The sequence below is a fragment of the Chamaea fasciata genome, unplaced genomic scaffold (genome assembly GCF_029207755.1).
Source record: "Chamaea fasciata isolate MVZ Bird 193981 ecotype frontalis unplaced genomic scaffold, bChaFas1.0.hap1 SCAF_4, whole genome shotgun sequence".
Taxonomy (NCBI): domain Eukaryota; kingdom Metazoa; phylum Chordata; class Aves; order Passeriformes; family Sylviidae; genus Chamaea; species Chamaea fasciata.
In genome coordinates, this window is record NW_027094089.1 from 21,710,821 (window position 1) to 21,731,304 (window position 20,484).

The 20,484-nt window shown below is 37.5% G+C and overlaps 1 protein-coding gene across 1 annotated transcript in view; it reads right to left on the bottom strand.

Annotated features, from left to right (window-relative positions):
• The window catches only part of RANBP3L (RAN binding protein 3 like), a 35,951-nt gene that overhangs the window by 6,181 nt on the left and 9,286 nt on the right, over positions 1 to 20,484 (bottom strand). Inside the window, exons 2-14 of the mRNA XM_066181061.1 lie at positions 16,445 to 16,503; positions 16,147 to 16,183; positions 15,484 to 15,561; positions 14,366 to 14,434; positions 12,454 to 12,528; positions 11,675 to 11,799; positions 11,079 to 11,182; positions 6,789 to 6,909; positions 5,326 to 5,425; positions 4,105 to 4,235; positions 3,100 to 3,220; positions 2,418 to 2,560; positions 878 to 1,067 (exon numbers count right to left, since the gene is read on the bottom strand). Coding sequence (XP_066037158.1) covers positions 878 to 1,067; positions 2,418 to 2,560; positions 3,100 to 3,220; positions 4,105 to 4,235; positions 5,326 to 5,425; positions 6,789 to 6,909; positions 11,079 to 11,182; positions 11,675 to 11,799; positions 12,454 to 12,528; positions 14,366 to 14,434; positions 15,484 to 15,561; positions 16,147 to 16,183; positions 16,445 to 16,503 — 1,353 coding nt within the window. The remainder of the gene's footprint in view (positions 1 to 877; positions 1,068 to 2,417; positions 2,561 to 3,099; positions 3,221 to 4,104; positions 4,236 to 5,325; positions 5,426 to 6,788; positions 6,910 to 11,078; positions 11,183 to 11,674; positions 11,800 to 12,453; positions 12,529 to 14,365; positions 14,435 to 15,483; positions 15,562 to 16,146; positions 16,184 to 16,444; positions 16,504 to 20,484) is intronic.

Consider the following 20,484-nt stretch of genomic DNA (forward strand, 5'->3'; position numbering starts at 1 on the left):
ATAAGGACAGTACATTACTGAGCTGCAGAGGGAAACTAATCCTGTGAGCAACAAACCAAAGTTGCCTGAAGTAGTCCATCTGTTGAAAAATCACACCTCATTGGCAGCTCCTGTATCCACTGTAACAGTTTGATACAAGCAGTGAATTTGCTCCAGAAATGTGACTTCTCCTTTGCTAAGATAGAAGAGCTTTTCAGTCTAATAGCTCTTTCTGCCTTTCTTTCTGCAAATGTGACCACAGCCCTGTTGCGAGTTGCATTTACTGAAGCATTAAGGCATTAATACCTTCTATCTTATTTTAGTGGCATTTTTCTCTCTGAGGAATCTACATTTTTGTTATGGTGAAGAAAGCTGGTAAAGCTGGTGTGTAAATGTTGTCCTGAAGATTTCCTGGTTGAGGTAATTGTTACAGCTGATCAAGAATCATGTTTTAAATTAAGTTAACGATGACATAATAAATATCTTAGTAAAAACATTGTGCTCCAGGCTTTTAGTAACAAGCTAGTCACTGATGTGAATGGACTCATCCTTTACTTACTCAAGGTAAAATCAACATCTCTTGTCATTTCTCCTGAAGTATACTGAAAAAAACATTTAGGTAATGCTTAATAATATAAAATGTCTTAAACCTCAAGCTTTTGTCAAGAGTGTTCCATGGCCATAAATATGCGTCGATACTTGAGCTGGCAAAACCTTACATTTTAGTAGTAGTAAGTCAAAATACTAAAAGGAATTACCCTATTTCTACCTGAAAAAGGGGTATCTGTATCAGATAAAAGTTACACTCAGTATTAAAAAAAAAAAAAAAGTCAAATTTTCAGTACTTTAAGCAAATACCCTGAAAGGATTACACATTTCCAGCAAAACTTCTGCTTACCAGATCCAGTGCTGCGCACTTGAGTTAGTTCATCATCTTCATCATCACTATCACAGTTCAATGGCTGAAAAGCTGTTTCTGACTCTGTGTCTACTTGATAAGCATCTGGCTCTTGCTCAGCAAAGCTTCTCAAGGCTACAAGGCGATGATGTATTGCTGCATACAGGTGTTCAGTGTCTTTTGAGCTTGCCTGCAGAACATAAAATGTACAGTCCAAAAGAACTGAGAAAAATCTCTATTTTTAAAATTTCATTTAAAAAATGAAAAAGTTGTATTTTGTCATTTCTAATCAAAATTATCAACTTAAGATTCACACTTAATAATTAACATCCAAACAACAATGTAAATATTCACAAATAATGTGATTTTCTTTTTGTGGTCTGAGCTTTATATGCAGCTGTTGCTTATTTTCTCTATAGTTAGAAGAAACATAAGCTTAAAAATTACTTTCCCTGAAGAACAGCTCAGTTTATATGGAGTACTTGATATTTTGGATGATTCCTGAGTTTGATTCTAGAAGTAAGAAAGCACTGGCATGTTAATATATCCAAGTGGATACTGTAGGGATGGATACCAGCGACTGTAGAAGCAGCTTCCTGCAACCCTTGCCACACCCATACAGTTCTCATATATTGTGATTTCCTCATACATGTCTATTTTTACTGCCCCATAGTGCCAAGACAAATTTACAGAATGTAAATTACACAGTCTATGAAACAGAGTGCATTTCAACCTGGAAATCAGGAAATTTATAACTCTCACAGGCAGAGCAGCAGTCCAGCACAGTCATAGTTAAGTCAATCCCTGTCAGGAAGTGACAGAGCATTTGTACATACAGTCCATGGTTCTTTGCTTGTGTGTGATATGTGACACTTCCTGGAAATGATTTATTTTTCTTTCCCAGCAAGCTGAATCCTTCCTAGAAAGATCTGCTAGGGAAACTGTAAACATCCTTAAACTCATGTGGATGCTCTCACCTTCCAACTTGGGACATATGTGCTATTTATTTGCAAATAAGTCCAGCACATTTCCATCTTCAATTTAGCCCTTGCCGGAGAAAATCAGGGTTCCCAAGACTATCATCTTACATAAGGTGATGTTGAAACTCTGTATTCTTCTTAACTGAGAAATTGAGCTCCTACACTGGATAGATTTATTTCAAGAGCTGTGTTGAGAACCATGGTAGAAAGCTGCTGGCTTTTACCAGAGTAACTTACAAAATTGTCACTACCTGTGAAAAACTGTCAGTGTATTGCTTCCATTAAAAAAAGAGCCACTTCTGCATATTACTGGAATGATATCCATTCCATTGGTGGTATGTGAACCAGAGTCTGGAAATGTCTGTCTTAAGGCCAGATCATATCATCACACCTGTTTTTTTGAAACAGCATTCTAACGCGTTCCAGGATAAAAGCCATATAACATCTAAGCTGAGCATAGTAACAGAGCATGAGGGCCATTTGCTAAAACTAACCTCCAGCAACCCTTCAGAATTCTACATGAAGTGGGGTTTTGGGTGGAACTGTGGTCTCCTACCCACCTGAGTTAGAAATATTTGAACAGAATAGTCCTCTTGATCTGTTGCAGTGAAGCACAGGCTCTTTCTGTTTGCTCTTTTTATAACCATTTGTTCCCAGAGCTGGGTGTTGAGAATCAGTCTCAAGCTACCTTGATTTCGCATAACTAAAATAAGAAGGTTAATATGATAAGCTGCACCTGTTTTCTCCAGCACTTGTGTACAACAAATATTTTAATCAAATATTCTTCTTAATTTGGTCAAAAACCCTGATATAGTGAGATTTTAATTTTTTAAATACCCAGATATGTTTGTTTCTTTCAATATGTCTGGAACACAAAGGAAATAATCTGCTGAAACTGTGCAATACAGTGCAAAAAAGTGACAGCGCAGTAAGAACAACATTCCAAAAGAGTCTTGGAACAGTGCTCCTGAAAAAAAAGCACCAGCGAAAAGCAAACTGTTAGACTGGTGACTGAGCTGAAGACACAGTGCAGCAGAGAAGTACGCAGAACCTAACAATATATGAAAGTCCAGTTCCTCAGTCTGTAGCACAGAGTACTTTATCAGGTAAAAAGATTCTCAGCAATTTCACTTATATATAATGATCTTCTCAGATTTAAACACTCTGAAATAAACCCTGGCCAACAACAATACAAGTTATTTGATGCTTTCTGTGCAGAGTATTTCACTATTTTATTCGTACTTAGCCTTGACTTCAACATTCCATGCTTATTGCTAGAAGTGTCATTAAGCCTCAGGGATCCTCTGCCTCTTTCAGTCCAGGTTAAAGAAAGCTTATTAAACACAAAGAGCTTGCAGTTAATCTGAAAGAGAAATACATGATGAAAACTGCCAGCCAATACTAGTTTTATTTGCTCTAAAACTTTATGGTTGTAAAACTTTTGATATGGATTTTAATACATCAACATGCATATATCAAAAGGAAGATGTATAGACATATCACCATTATTACTTAAAATGAAATGGCTCCTAGATCCGTGCTAAACTCTTTTCTCATCATAGAAAACATTCAGCATGAATCCCAGTTTACTTCTTCAATTATTTCATCTTTTTAACTCTTCATCTGTGATATCCACCAGCATAGCCAAATTTGTTGCAGAAGTCGTACAACTTTATTTCCTCCCTCATTACTGCTACTAGAAGAGTACTGCTCCCAAGACAGTGAAACTTCAGTCTTCTGCCAAGACAGACGAATTAATCAAAAATAAAATAATGTTAAGATTTTAAAAATCATAATTGCAATTTTCCGAGAAAATAATATTTTGAAGACAAAGAATAGCAAGATATGCCCTGGCAGGTTGGAAAGATCATTGCTGTTTTAGCTGAACCATAAAACAAATTTGACAACACATTGCTTTTTTTCCCCAAGAAAGTTTTTCATAAACCCCATCTTTTCTCAAATCACTTCCAGCTCTAAGGTTTTGGTTACAGCTAGTGTACTGTGTAGATGCTTATAAAATACCACTGAAATAGTCACTTGCTTAAAGGGGCCACAAAATGAACAAATACAATATTAAAAAGAAAGGACCAACTTACAGAAAAATGGGTTAGCTGAGGCATAGGTTAAAAAAAGCAAAAATTTAAAATATAAATTGAAATTATTTTCAGATTGCTGCATCTGCAATATATCTAGATGTTCTTTTCAACAACAAAACTACTCACCATCAAGGTTTTAGGAAATACACACCTGCAATACATTGTGTTCTGCTTCTTCTCCAGTTATAACTTCAACTTTATCTAACAGGATTTTCTCCACTGGCTTGGAAATACAAGCAGCTGCTGATTCAATTAGTGTTGCATTCCTCAACAAAGCCCTTTCTGTTGGAAAAAAAAAAAAAAAGATAAATTCTTTCTGTACAGGGAATATTTTGGGAATATTTTTAGGAAAACGAAATTAGTACACAGGATGTGACCTCAGTAATACCTGTGGTATCTGACATTGTTTAGTGTTATTAAAAAGTTTTTGGCCAAAGGAACAAAAACAAGAGGAAAAAGCAAGAATACAAAATACCTTAGTAAAAAGGCTCATACAGAATTGAACAGGGCTGTTTATAGTTGCAGAGGTTTGTCCCAAGGGACAAACAGAAACAAGGCCTAAATATTTAGAAGCTGATTTTCCAAATTAAACTCATCTGATATACAGTTATGCCAAATATACATAGCCCAATATTCAGAATAATAATACATATACAATGAGTATTTAACAGACCACAGAAGGACAATATTTGAAAGGAACAACATTGTTACAAAGCTCTTTATCTTTGCATAAACTATACATATGTTCTAAAGGCTTTATTTTTATCATTTTTTACTTGTAAGAATGCTTACACAAATCATAGGATCTAATACATCTGTTAGTAAAGAGGAGTGCAAAATTTGTCAAGAAGGCTCTCAACAGGGGACTGTTGGGGACCCCGCCACAGCCTAGGTTTACATGGCTTGCTCAGTAGAAAATCTCACACCAGAGTCACAAACAAGCCCTGAAATCTGTCCATACAGAACTTTCAGTCCCACAACTATGATCCAAAATAACCAAGTAATTTATATGAAAATTTGAAAAATACAAGCAGCAGACAGCCTAAAATTGTAATTCAACAATGTGGTCCACAATGCAATCATAAAGGTTGCTGCATTTTTTTTCAAACAATAAATAATGACCTGAACTAAATATTCTGTAATGTTTTGAGTCATTCAGATGATGCTTTCTGAAGTTAGTCCAGTTCACATGTCATAAACCAAACTGTAGCTGCTTTCTGAATATAGATTTTGACACATACTCTAAGTATACTCATGACTGGATAGCTTGAGAATATATGAAAATTATTGACCACCACTCATTTCATATCCTCTAAAATACAGTGAAACATAATAATAAAACTAACTGTTCTTGTTTGCTGATTATGCTTACTTGTTTGTGGTCCGACATGAGAAGATCCTGTGGATATGGATGTTATTTCTCCTTTCTGTAAATCAGCTTCATTACACAGCTTGGGATGCCTCTCAGGACTCTAGAAAAACACAGTGGAAATAAGAACGCCTATTTAAAAAATGGCTATATTACTTCATATCAAACAGAACATTGAATCATTTAATGCCTGCTAGGCTGAAGATCAGAAATTTTAATAGTTTCAGAGTAAAAACTAGCCCAGATGATACAATTTCAGTCTCTATGATATTATTATCATAGAATCAGTACATCATTCTTCCTCTGAGAAGAATGACCTCTTTGTGTGGATCCTGGACTAGTATTTAAATCCACTGAAGAACTTAGATGATGAGGTACTGGTTTATTTCCAGTTCAAGCCCATAGTTCCCAGAGAAGTAGTTTAAAACTCTCAGACACCACAAACTTAAACTCAGAGGACTTAAAAATTTCTATCACCTTCAGTTTTGCAGATAAATTTTCTTAGGCATGTCTAAATAAATTCTTGTGGCTCCTGAAAATGTTCAGTGGCTCAACTAGTACTTTATAAATAGATCTTGGCCAGAAGTCATAGCCCAAACCTATGGCTGCCAAGCGTTTTACCTGGCAAATGAACATACAGTCTTTATCCTGCTTCAATTGAAAACTGAATTTTAATTCCACTTCCAGTGGTACAGTCCTCAGCTTGGGAACCACTTTTTTGTCCTAGAGTCCTTCAGGACTTAAGCTACCTTACAAGCACGCACAATATGCTTTAACATGGACACTCTCTAGGGTGGGTGTCTAATTTTTCCCTCATACTTATTTATTGCAGAATCACAGAATGGTTTGGGTTGAAAGAGACCTTAAAGATAATCTCTGCCATGGGAAGAGACACTTTCCATTCGACCAGATTGCTCAGAGCTGCATCCAGCTTGGCCTTGGATGGTCACCTCAGATGACCTCCAGGGATGGGGCATCCACAGCATTTCTAGGCAGTGTTTTCCTGTGGTCTCACCACCCTCAAAGAGAAGAATTTCTTCCTAGTATCAAACCTAAACCTACTGTCCTTCAGTTAGAAACCACTTGTCCTGTCACTCCATGCTCCTGTACTTTCTTGTAGGCTCCCTTTAGGTATCCGATCTCTTTACAGTTATGATGGAAGTTATTAGAGCAGTAGGAACCACATTCTTTTATTTTACATTGTGGGTGTTCCGCTTCACATGGAATAGACAAAAAACTCTTTTTCAAGTCAAAGAGCAAACCAGAAGTGCATATTGGTATGCATTAGTAATTAAAGAATCTATCTAGGGTGGTGAAGATAAGAATGCCTACCCCTCCAGCAGCATATTCTTAGATATTTTCTCCTCAAGAGACATTGGAACCATATTTACTCACATCTTTAAAAGAAGGAAGGCCTAAAAAGAATCAGTCTCTGAAAAAGTAATTATATTTCTAAGTACACTGACCTTGATGAAAAGTCTGCCAGCATGTGCAGATCCCACCAAAACTCTTTCAACCATGTTTTCCCCAAACACAAAATGAGAACTGCTGCTGTTTTGTACACTTCTTTCTTTGAGCAATTGACTTCTGCGGGAACAAAATAACATAAGAATGTGGTTTAGAACTATTTAAAGCACTTTAAAGATTCACCACACCTGACATTAAAGAAAAACAAAAAAATAGTCACATAAGTAATCAGGCAAATTCTTTAAGAGACTCTGAGAATATTCTCTATGAAACATTTCACAAAAGGAACAGAGTATCACACTATATTTCATTTTTATTATTGAGGATATTCCTTAAGATCAAAGAACAAACAGCGAAACAAATGCCACTTCTCCTCAGAGAAGTGTCTTACTCCAGAAATCTTAATGAGTTACTTTTGTTTTCCTGTTGCCTTTTGCTCCTCCAAAAGACTACCAACAATTAACCATCCTTTCAAGATGGTGCAGCTCCAGTACTCTGCAGAAAAATGCACACCTCAGTGCCTTACAGGGACTCCTTGGTCATCCTCCTTACATCATGGAAGTGCAGGGAGGCAGCATATTCACATACACACACAAATACTGAAAAATTGTGTAGATGTGATAGCAGATAGCTTAAGATGAGGTACAAGTAAAACTGGAGAGAAAAGTGTTTCCATTTTTCAAATACCGGTTCCATAGATATACTTTAAATGAGAAGAGAACTCAATACTTGCAATCCTTTGGTACTGGCCAACTATATTTTAGAGATTACATTCAAGAATATTCTATACAAGTAGAATTGTGATTTGACCTGCTAATTACATAGCCACTTTACATTTACAGGGTTCATTTTTTGTAAAAGTCACTAGAAAAGTCCTTGTAAACTCCTTTATGTGGAAGTTGTTCCTACTGTTGGTTTGGTTTTGCTTTTGGCTTTGGGGGTTTTTTTTATGAAGGGGTTATAGGTTGTTTATGCTTTCTGTAGAACTTAATCCTGCATATCTTGCTGGCACGGGCAAAATCATGCGAGTTCTTTTCACTTTCTGTTCCTGAAGGATGACCTGGCAGGAAGGCAACATGATACTGTGTCACAAACTGCATACTTCAGCACCACTTACTTCTGTTTCACAGTATCTATCACCCTTGGGAGGGCTTAACAAAACATATGTAGAGGATATTCCTGTTAATTAACTGGGTCTGTTGGCAGAACTCTGACGATTGCCTCAAAAACACAGCTCCTCTCTTCACAACTACAGTGTGCTTGAAATCTCTTCAAGGATGAAGGGCTTACCAAGTACTACCTCTCTCAATCTTACACTTAATGTGAAAAATATTCCTTAGCATTCTTACGCTTGATGTGTTGCTAAGACTAGGAACAAACAGATATCAGAAAATACTCATCTTTTCAGCCTTAAAAGCTTCTATGTATGTTTTGGGCATGAACAGGGAATCTGAAGTGTGTTTATATGTTTTTTTATCCTTAAACACACCCCTCATTAAAATTCACTGGAGTGTGACCAATTTCCACACTGATATGTCAACTGCTACTTCTAGGCTGCTCCGATAGCAGCCTAAGGACAGCACCCCAAAAAAGCTAAAAAACCAACAATTAGAGGCTTATTTCTAAGAAAAAATGTGGGAAAATGTTTTGATTATATTCAAAAATGTAAGAAAAATTATTCAGTGAAGATCTTTCTTTTAAGAGAAAGTTAACTGCAAGTGCCAGCCTTAAAATGTTATTAAAAACTCAACAGCCTTATGTTGCTGCATGGCAAGAACAAAGTGTTCTTGCCAGAGATGCACTGTCAGGGATGCAAAGCATTCTTGCCCCAGGGATGGCATTGTCATGGAGATACAAAACACAGTCACTGATATCAGGGAATGATCACTAACAAGGAACAATGGGAGGAGAAATACAGATAAAGTACTTGCATGGGATTATGAGAGGGGAATAAATTCAGGTACTAGCCTTCTCAGAGTGTCCAAAAAAGGTCTGAGTAGCCACCAGTTCCAGTGCTGGCCTCGAATCCTTTCAGTTTTCCAATCAAATCCTTGTGCAAAGTTGACTTGACATGACTGCAAGCCTGTGTTTTCCCACTGCTGTATTTCTGTCACTTATGACACAAGCTTTCCAAGCCTTTAATCGGAATCAAGAAACTGGATTTTTTTTACTTTTCAGTTCATTATTATAGTCAGCCCAGGAAATGAAAATTAGTGGTTTGATGGAATATGGACAGCTGCAGCAACTGCAGAGGGATAACAAGGTATTTTCACTCATCTCTCCACAGAATCATAAAATCGAGAAATAAAGAAGTGGAAGAGGAGCAAAAAGTGAGAGAGATGTCCGCAGGCAAAGCAATCCCTGCTGTTGCATCTCTGCATTTTATTTTATAAATAAATGCCTTGATTGAATATTAAAAGCAAACCTAAAAAGTTGTTTTCTTAGCAATGAGGACATCTGGCTGCAATGTTCACTTACTGCTCAGCATGTGTGCAGAGCTTTAATAAAGTCATTTGTTTACTGTTGATGAGAAAACAGCTATGCCAGAAAGATTTTGCGTAAGTATTTTACAGCATCAGTCATTTAAAGTGAATCAGAAGAATGGCACTTACATCCTCCTGCAATCTCAGAAAAGCAGTAAGCACCTGGTTGTATTTAAATTAGTTTTCAACTGTCAAAGGAACCAACATTTACCATGATTGTGATAGAACTAGTAATAGAACTAGTATTGTGATATTCAGAATTCATGAGACACAAACACTCCAAGCAGGAGGTTTATGGAAAAAGAAGACAAGGGAAAATACCGTAAGTACCTTTAAGTTAGTTTGTTGGTACTGAATCACTGCGTTGCATTTCTCTACATCACAGGTGAAAGTCATTCACCAATCGTTTCCTAGATATTGTCCAGCTGACAGAATGTAAATAAATTTAAAGTATCAAGAGCAACTGATTTAGCCTTTCCAACACATGTATTACCATCACTCAGACTCTGCTAAAAAACCAGTGTGCTGTGTCGCTACATGTTGTCCTCAGAGGGCATCACAACAGCATTAAATGTAATGGAAAAGGCTGATTCTTCCAAAATCACAGTGAGCATCTGCCCTCTAATGATGTTCTTTTTGTTGATAAGAATCTAAGTGTTTTGTGCATCTAAAAATCCCTTGCCTCCACAGAACCCTGGCACTGTGCATCCCAACCTTTATCTGTGGTCCATCTAGCCCTGTAGAAGACTAGCACAGACTCCTTTGCAATAAACATATTCTGTGCCCTCCTTTGGTAGGAGGCAGAATTAGGCAGCATTAGAAATCCATTATCTGTGGCCCTAGCAATTTTAAAAAGTCATTCTCTCATCAAAAGTGATACCAGATGTATTCCTGATGCTCACAACTTCCAGGTCTATAACCCTCATCAACATCAGCAAGCAGTATGAATACCACAAGACAACCACAGACCTAGAGTTCTCATGAGTCATTCCCCAAAGAGAGAGGCAATAGCCTGCTTTTGCACCAGTATGACTTCTTCTCAGTGATGGCCTTAACCCCTTTCTGTTGCCCAAGGAAAACCTTGTGCACAGTTGAATGTATGACCAGAAGCCAGTGTTTTCCCAGTGTTTGCATTGTATTTCTGTCACTTTTGACACAAGCCTTCCAAGCTTTTAGTCAGAATCTGATTGATCTCCAAGAATGGGGCTCTTTCCATCACATACAGTGTCAAAAGAATAGGGAAACATCCTAGTCCAAGGACATCAGCTTCCTCACAGAAATTTTGAAGTCTGCTGCACAAAAATGCTAGCCTATCACAGTCACTGCAGATAACTTTTTGTGCCAGAAATTCTGCTTTGTGAATGAAAGTGGAGCATCAAATGCAGCATTCACCTGGTCTTCCAAATCAATCCCATATTTCCTTCTTTATGCCTCTTGTGTCCAATATGCTGACATGTATTGGTAATTCCTCAAAAGAATGAAATTTCCTGAGTTCTCTGCATCTTTTTTATGAGATGCAGCAGACATGCAGTCAGAAGAGAGATGGCAAACCAAAACACTTTCTGGCTTGGTTGCTGGTGAGAAACCACCTGTCCCATAGAGATTAATTGCAGTTAAGAGTCCATTTTTTAATGGCATATGAAGCTCATGCCAAAACACAAATCTTGGCACCACACACAAACACCACTGAGCCCTGTGTGGGTGCACATGGCGTGGGCTTAGTACCATGCTAGACATACATGATGAAAGGGCACACCATCAGCCAAGTGACAAGATTATATAGAAATATAATAAACAAAATCTTACTGTGTTTTTTGAGAGCTGGAAAGACTCATGGTAATAGATGACCCCACTGCTGCTTTGGAATTTAGTGAATTCTCAGCTGATGAAAAAGAGTTGTCTTCAGATAGCTAGGAATAATAAAATCAAATGGATTAATTAGAGGTAGTGTATTTTCTGCTATTAACAGATCTGCTAGAATCCAGAGTCACTAAGGTATATGGATAGACAGATACAGATACAGATAATAGATGTGGTTGTTGGCAGAGCTTCCTCTAGCTGTGTACTAAGCCAGTGCCCTCAATTAATATACTAAAACCTCACTTTCTAAATAAACAAAATCCGAAACACCCACAGCTGATTTTCCCACAGAACCGTGATATCAGAAAGGTAAGACAGCCTGCAGAGAAGAGGTATTTTTCAAACATGGTCAGCATGAGTTTAATATTTCACATCATGTCAGTGACACATCAATTCCACTAAAACTTACATGGGAACTTTCTTGAAAATCAAGCAATGGAATAGTTAATTGCTTTAAAACAGCACTGGTTTGTTTGGTGTTTGGTTTTGGTTGGGGTTTTTTTTCTTAATTTGAGCTTCAGTAAAATTATTTTTCTTTTTACCTGAACACATGCTTCTTTCTTAGTCTCTAGAGATACTACAGGAATTTCAAGACAGGTCAGGGCTTGTGGGGGCTGTAAAGTGGCAGGTCTAATGACATTCCACAATTGACTTGGTGACAAGGATCCTTGCAAAATACAAAGACAAAATATTTAAACATATACTTTTTCTTCACATCTAATTCATACCTATATGTCTGCCTCTTAACTGAAAGTTTCAAAACATTTTTAAATAACATTCACTGTTGTTTACTTGCTTCATATTCTGAAAAATTGTAATGGTTTCTAAAATACACAACCCTGAACTGAAACCAATGTGTTATCCTAGCAGATCAAAAAGTAATGTGTTATATACATAAACATTCTTATTTGTACTTATGAAATATATTTGTATTTATATATTTAAATATATCCTTATATTTATTTATTTGTTTTAGATATGTCTTTTGGCATTTCAGATTAAATTCTGCATCTTCAGATGCCAAGAGGTTTCTTCACTGCCTTCTCCAGGAGCAGAGGTGTTCAGTTAGAAATGTGAAATTTCACTATGGAAGGTTATGTTCAGTCCACTCAGGAAATAAGTAGCCAGAGCAGTTGCTCAGACCACAGTTTAAGACCATAGGACCATAGGATATTTACACTGTCAAACAAGTAAGTCATGAACTGCATTAAGACACCTAGCCTATCATTCAGTATGGAAAAAAGCTGTTCTATTTTGCACCAGTATCGCTAAAGGATATCTTTGTGGAACTACAGTGAATAAATATTACAATGACAGTTACCTTCTCTTGTATTTTTGATGATGTCAGGATTTCTTTGCAGAAGAGCTGAGGTCATGAATATATTATTCTTCTTTACTACAGAAAAGGAATTTAAAATTGAATAATGAGTAAACCCAAATTTTAACCATTAATTAGTATTTCTGTAACCTCTCCCTGTTTTGGTAGTACCTGAGCAATATTCCAACGTATCTATCTGAAAAAGATATCCAAGGTAAGCATTACTGTCTCAGTTTTTACAAGTGGACAGACTTTGGCACCAGAAGGCACCAGGGGTTTTCTGGCTATGTCACATTCTTTTGGATATTAATGAACATTTGAAAGGCAAAATCTTTCTTCATCTTTTAAAACTAGGTATTCCTGTTTTGCAGAAACATTGAAATGCCAATGCTATCTGGTCGAGTTTTAGGCATTTTTAAGATGACTAAGTGAGGCCCAAATAGGAATAAATAAATAAATGTACCCTGTTCTGCTAAAAAGGCCTTTATAACTTACTAGAATGATGGCAGCGCACTATTGATGTTTTCACTGTTTTAATAAAGATGCCAAACACCAGTGAGAAGGTGATGGCAACCATGTTGTAGAAGTCTAGAAGGTAAGGGGGGTAATGTGTATGTCACTGATATCTTAATAGCTGTGGAGCAAACCAAGGACTTCTGGCAGTAACTCACTGTGAGACACTGCAGGATGTGGCTGGAGAAGGGGCCATACAGAGCTAGGGCACCACTCTTCCAGGACAGCCATAAGCATAACACAGCACAGCACAGCAGGAATGAGGCCAAGAAGTGGGCATGGTCTGTAGGGGTATCAAGACCACCCATGACCCCCAAAGCCTCTGACCCATTTCCAGAAAGAACGAACTGCACATGAGAACTGATTTGCATAGAAAGAGAGAAACTCATCTCCAGGGTGGGGAAACCCTTCTGTATAAAGATACCCCCAAGAAGCCCAGGTGTGTGCCCCAGGATCCTGGACATGCCTTCAGCCAGATGGATGCTGATGCTGGAACCTGGGCTAGTGATCTTTTTTTCTCTCTTTCTTCTTTTTCTTTTTTCTCTCTTCTCCTCTTTTAATCTTGTTCAATTCTCTCTCTTCCCGTTCACCTTACCCCTTCATCCAAAATCCACCTCCATGTGCTTGTAATAGGAGATCAGGACTTACACCAGTTTTCATGCCAAGTGTGTAATTTACCAGTAAAACCTTTTCAGCTTTTGAAGAACCTCTGACTTCTGTCATTCCTTACCACCATGACCACCTACAAATCTTGGGTGCTGCCTTCCCGTTAAGGTTGGGATGGCACACATGTACCATGTCCTTTAAAATGGCACAACTGATACACTACAACCACCACATTTTCATTGCAGGAGTGTGTTTTGTTGCTATTAAAATGCTATGAACTCTTAACATTGGTTAGAAATCCTCTACACGAGTGTCTGTCAAGAACCTGTCTCTGGTAAGAGACATAGGCTAGGATTTGAGACCACTGCATCATTCCTGTTAGGCTAAGAGTGAGGATATTATTCCCTGGGTCCCTTACTAGGTGGAGGACAGGCTCCTAGGATGGAAAATTATATTTCTGTAGGAACCATCACCGTTATATTGCAAGCAAACTATTCATGTAATTACCGTAATTTCATTTTGGTTTTTTTAAGTATAACTTGTATCACACTCTGTAAATGCATGTTTTTAAATTATTCAGAGATTCCACCCCTGCTCCAGAGGATTCCCCAACTATAAAAAAACCCCTTATCTTCTATTGAACTGTCAGTCCTCTTTATAAAGCACTCTTTTCTCCCATCTAAATGTCAGACTAGTCCAACACACTTCAGCTCTGTCTTGCAGAAAAAGCATTTCTGCACACATCTTTGTTTTAGCTAATACTTGTGTTTCCACAAAAATATTTATTTTTATTTACCTGTCTGGGAGGGAGGGAAAGTAGGAAGGATATTAAATGAAGATGACCTCCCTCTTTTCTGTGTGAAAGCTGAAATTAAAAGAATAAAAGACTGAAATTATAACTTGTTTGAAGAATAAAAAAGACCAGTTTTAGGATTAGCCAGGCTGATGTTATGCTTTCATTGACAGCAGAATAAATTATTATCTGCTACCTACCATCTTTCTTGAAGCAGACTGTTAGGTTATGTCAATGCTGCTGATCCCAGGAGGTCTCTGAGGCCAAGCAGCACAGCCTGGCTCAGGCACACAGCTAATCATCGCTTTAGCAGCTCTCTCCTGGAGACCTCCAGGTGGAGAGGTTCAAAACAGAGCCAGACAGTGACCTATCACTTGAACAGTGTGGGCAATCAAGAGGAAAAATACTTCAGCTTCCTCCTGTACTCTGCTTTATTTTTTTGGTATAGGCATGCCCTAAAATTTCTAGCGTATCTATCACAGTTTAACTTTCAGAGTAAACCAAACTTAGCTTATCTCAAGTCCTCTTAGGTACATTCAGACGTGATTAAAACAAAGATACACTGTACATATATTAATGCCTAAATTCAGAAGTACCATTCTGCTACCATCCATATGTTAAATAAAGATTATAAAAACCAGATCCATCCTTCTGCACAGTAGCCTCAGTGATTCATGTTCATTTCCCATGGGAAAAATACAGAGTCCTTAATGGGCCTTCCCAGTCAGCTCTTGGTGGGACAGAAGGAGGGGCCCTTCTGGAAACTGCTTTAGATTTTAAAGGATTGCCCTGGGAACACTGATCTCTTCCAGAAGAGACGTATAATTCCTTTCCTTACCTCATACTCCCTAGACTGTGTGAGCAATTCAAGAAAATTATACAAAATTTATAGATTTTTCACTACTTTATGTAGTATTATCTAAGTATGGAAAAAAATAATGTATTTTTAATTTAAACAGTATTTATTGGAAAGTACCAGCAAGTATCAATGTTTAAGTTTTCATAACTTGCAGCATGCCTACAAAGCAGAAACATTTCTTATATGGGGGAATCCATCCTTTTTTTTACCAGATGGGAATACAGGATTCCAATTAAAACATGACTGGAGATAAATGTCATACCAGTGTTAGACTGAGAGTCAGACTTCTGGAAAGTCAAAGATGATGACCTTGCACGTTTTCTGGAACAACTAATGAAATCTAGAGAAAGAAAAATATAATGTAATTGGCAGGAAGCATCAGCACAATGTTATAATACTGAATTAAAACCTGAACAAAATAAATTCTAGGAAGGACTTACAGACAGCTTTAAGGCAGTACCTAAGAGCAAAAGGGCTTTGGAATCTCAGTCAACACCTGTCACAAAGCCCTAGGGAGTCTTCTTTATTTCTACTAAGATCAGAGAATTTAAAGCAAGCACCTAGAATCACTACATAGCCCATGGGGTCAGAAAACATTAAGAATGAGAAGCTACATTATAACATTACCCAAGCAAACAGAAAAAGGCCAGTTAGGAGTTCTTACAGCTGATGAATATGCTTGGTCAATTTTCAGGACTTCTGGAGCTTGTATTTCTGGTAAATATGAGAGGTAAGACAGAAGAACTCTTGAGGGAAGACAGGGACCTATATATCAGAACAGAGTAGGTGGCTCTATAACCCACAAAATCTTAGTCTGGTAACTGGGATTTGCCCCTGCTCATAGAAAGAGTCCAAACACTTTTTCCACAGGCAGACCTACAAATAACCCAGTTACATTATACTGTTTCAGCGAGGTGGTTATTACCATTTTCAGCTTTGCAAACTGGGTCTTCTGCAGGCCGCTGGAAAAAAAATAAGCATGGAAAAGTCAAGGAAACTAGAACAGTAATTTTCTAGGCAAACACAGAAAGTATAACAATACAGTATATATGCATTGTCTTGTTTCTGCTTTCTATTCTTCCTTGTTCTATTTTCAGACCATTTATTACAAGTGTTAACCATGGCTAAAATCTTACACTACTGCTAAGATAACTGTCTATAAAATCCCTATTTCTCAACAATTTTTATCAATAATGAAAAAGGGGGGAAAAAAGCCTTTTTACCTTCAAAGAGTGGACCTTCTTTTCAAAAACAAATGTTGCCTGGGAAAGCACTGATTTCTCTGGAAAAGAGAAGAGATAATTTTTAATAACAATTTCATAACACTATTTATTGACAACAGCTTTGAAAATGCTGTGCAATAACAAACAGGAGCTTATCCTTTTGTTATAAAGGAAGAAACTATAGAGATGCAGTGATGTGCAGTACATTGAGGGGAAAAAAAAAAGAAAAAAAAAAAAAAAAAAGAAAAAAGGAAAAAAAAAGCTATAATCCCCAAATCTGAGTGTGAGTTTTGCCTAACTAGATGCCATGGGATTTGGCCTCATATTTTTAATACTTTAAAAAAAAAAAAAAGTGCTTTTAGCCTTTGCAAAAGACATCTGCCATCCCGGAAAAACAGGGGTGAACTGCATCTTTGAGTAGCAGAGAAGAGCAAGGATGTGAAATGTAAAATATTCCTAACAGAAAGAAAACAACAGAATGTGTTAAACTTGGCATTTTAGCTACATTCATACATTCTGCTCTTTAAGCTTCAGGTAGGTGGATGTCTAGGGTCAGTTAGAGTGTGTGTGTATGATAAATAAACATATGGAGCTCTACAGAGCAAATTCTAGGCTCAGCATACCTCTGCATCTCTTAGGCATAACTAAAGATATCTTGGATCTATGCTCTTTTTTCCTATGAAATATTTTTCTGCATACATTCACCTCACATCAGATTTTATGTTGATTTAGGGTTCACTACTTCTACATCTCATACAACTTCTTCAGGCTGTTTACTTTATTAGGCTTGTGAACTTCACAGCCTGTGCAACTCTAACAGATTAAATTTGGTTGTCAGTGTAAAAGAAAAAGCTGTTTTCACCAGCACCACTGATTAATGACATACTTATTATAAGAATTAAGGACACAATTAATGAGCAAAAAAGCAGACACAAACAGATCATTTTTTAAAGACCACCCCATACAGGATTCATCTCATGCTAGCTTGATACATCTGTCATGTGCAGTAAATAGAAACAATCAGCTTCTGACTATAAGCATATTTTAACTGTGTACTTCTGATGATAAATGGAATTATTTCTGATGATAAATGGAAATTGTATTTCTCTTCATGGCTGATAAGCACAGCGTACGGACAAGGGTGACTGCTGAGCTATTTGACTGGCCTCTGGCCAGAGAAATCTCACACTTGGTGCCTTGTGTCTTAGTTTAGATAGACAGGTATCTGCCAGGGAGGGCTGGAATCTTCCTTAAAATGTAAGCCCTTCCTTTCTTTTTCCAAATTATCATAAATTTGCAATTAAAAGGCTGTCAGGCAAAGATTTTGGGAACAGGTATAGCAGTTCTTTACTAGGGATATAAACAATACAGATGTTGTAGCACAGAAGAATAAGTAAACAAAAAAACAAACAAGAAATTTTAGAAAAAAACTCTGACAGAGTCAGAAATACAACTTGACACCCTGTTGGTCAGGGTGTTGGAAGCAGTCCAAAGTAAGCTCTCCTGGAGTGGCAGATGTGGTTCTATTGGAGTAGAGATGGTCTTGTTGAAAAAAAAAAAAAGGGTCCAGTAATGGTGAGATGGGTCTGGTCTTCCTCCAGGGATCCAGTGGAAAAACTGGATACCTAGTGGGACTGTGGCTCCTTTTTATCTAGGTGAAGACGGTTTGGCTCCTCCTCCCTGTGTGGAGCATCTTACAATAGTACGATGTAATGTGTCATATCATTGGTGAGCTCTTAATGGTCCATTAGCAGAAGACATTCCCATGGAAGTAGTGAAACAATGAAGAGAGATAAGTAGCACTCCACCATCTGATAAGTGACACTGACCCATCTGGGCAAAGATAAGCAATTCTGCTCCACCCAGATGGAATAGAATAATATGCTCTTTACAAAACTCATGACATTATCTACTTTTTATTTTATTACCATCTGCATTATACTTAACACAATGAACTTTTACACTCAATTTTTACTTAGGATTAGGTTTTTTTGTGGTACACAACTGGTTTTTTTATTTTTTTTTTTGCATTACTCACTAAGTGTAACTAGGTCTTTGAGCAAAAACAATCTTAGGAATGGGTTTACTTTTGCTTGAGGTAGAGTTAATTTAAACAGTTTTTTTAAAAATACTTTTCATGTGTACCACAGGGACTTTATTTTTATTTACTGTGTGCAAGGGTTCAGACTGGGTAGGACTAGCTTGATTGACAGATCTTCGAGTGTTGATTATTTATGTGGGTTTTGCTAAGTTTATTTTTCAATTTTTGAAGGTTCTTTTAAGAAGTGTTTTTAGGGCAGTCTTTAGTAATTTATTGCACTGTTCAACTTTTTTGGCAGCTGGTGCATGATAAGTAATGTGATATATTTATTCAATGCTATGTTCTTTAGCCTAGGTGTTGATAAGACTGTTTTTGAAATGGGTCTTATTGTTTGATTTGATTTTTTCAGGGGTGCCATGTTTCTACAGGACTTGTTTTTCCAGGCCCAGGATGGTGTTCCGGGCAGTAGCATGAGGCACAGGGTAGGTTTTTAACTATTTAGTGGTGGCTTCCACCATGGTTAGCATATAGTGCTTGCTCTGGCGAGTTTGGGGAAGGGTGATACAGTTAATCTGCTAGGCTTTTTTATACTTGTATTTGAACTACTGTTAACTATACTATAAGAGTTTCATTTGCCTGGCTTGCTTGATTGCAGCACACGTTTCACAGTCATGGATGACTTGAGAAACATTATTTATGGTTACATTCACTTTTTGGTCTCGTGTTTATTTATAGGTGGTATTTTTGCCCTGATGACTTGAGGCATCATGGGCCTATCAGGCTAGGAACAACTTTTTTTTGTGTTGCTAATTTAAATTTATCTTTGACACTTTTATTTTTGCAGTTTGATTTATTTGCTTATTGTTTCGGTGCTTTTTATTAGCCTGACTTTTGGGGACATGGGCATTTACATGGCGGACTTTTACAGGTAGCTTTTTTATTTGAGTGGTAATGGTTTTTTATTCATTAGCAGCTTAGACGGTTTTTCATCTACGCTCCTAGTTGGCCTTTTTTTTACTTTTCTAGCTAGCTTTACAGAGCATTGGCTAGTATTTACAAATCAGTGTAGAGGTAGAGCTTTGGCTACTTTTCTTTTTTAGTAATGTCTAAGGCTAAATGAACAGCTTTGAGTTTAGCAAGTTGACTTCATTTTTTTTCTTTTTCAGAGGCTCGTGCGACTTGTTGTGTGGGGCTTTATACGGCTGCTTTTCACTTGCAGTTCATCTTTATGATGCAACAGGAACTGTCAGTGAAAAGAGCATAGCATTTTTTTTCTGCTGGCAGTTGGTTGTACGGAGGAGCTTTTTCAGCTCTTGTCGCTTGTTTTTGCTTTTCTACTGTGAGACTAAAGCTTTCACCTTCTGGCTAGTTGGTAATTACTTTTAAAATCTTAGGGCGATTTGGGTTTTCAATGCGGGCGCACTGTGTGATAAGGGCATTCTATTTGTTTTATGTGTTGTCAGTGGCATGGTGGGTAGAGGGAACTTTTTCTTTAAACATTTACTCTAGCACTGGTAGTTGGGGTACCAGGAGGAGTTGTGCTTTCGTGCTAATTACTTCTGAGGCAGCTTGAACTCTTTTACCAGAACCTCAACTCAATCCGGGTGGGTCCTTTCTGAGGCAGGCTGTGGGGCAGAGTCAGGCTGTGGGGTATCATCCCTATTCTGTGGGGTAGGTATCAGGGTGGTTATCCAGGTCAATCTTCCCTTATCTCTGAATGCTAAATAGAATACGCCTATTAGCAGCACCAGCCATTGTATGATATCATTAGCATTCCGAGAGGATTTAAACCCTTCAAAAACTGGTGGGGCAGACCCAAAGAGGTGGGTAAAGGGTTGGGAAAAAAACTCCCCCGGTGTCATTTCCTCACCGTAGGTACCATTGTTAAAGTAACTCCAAAAACACACAGTTAGTGTACGATAGCCCTGAATCCATGTGCCTGCCTTCCAGAGGAAATTAAAAATCCATGAGTTCTTTACCATATTAACCATAAAATAAA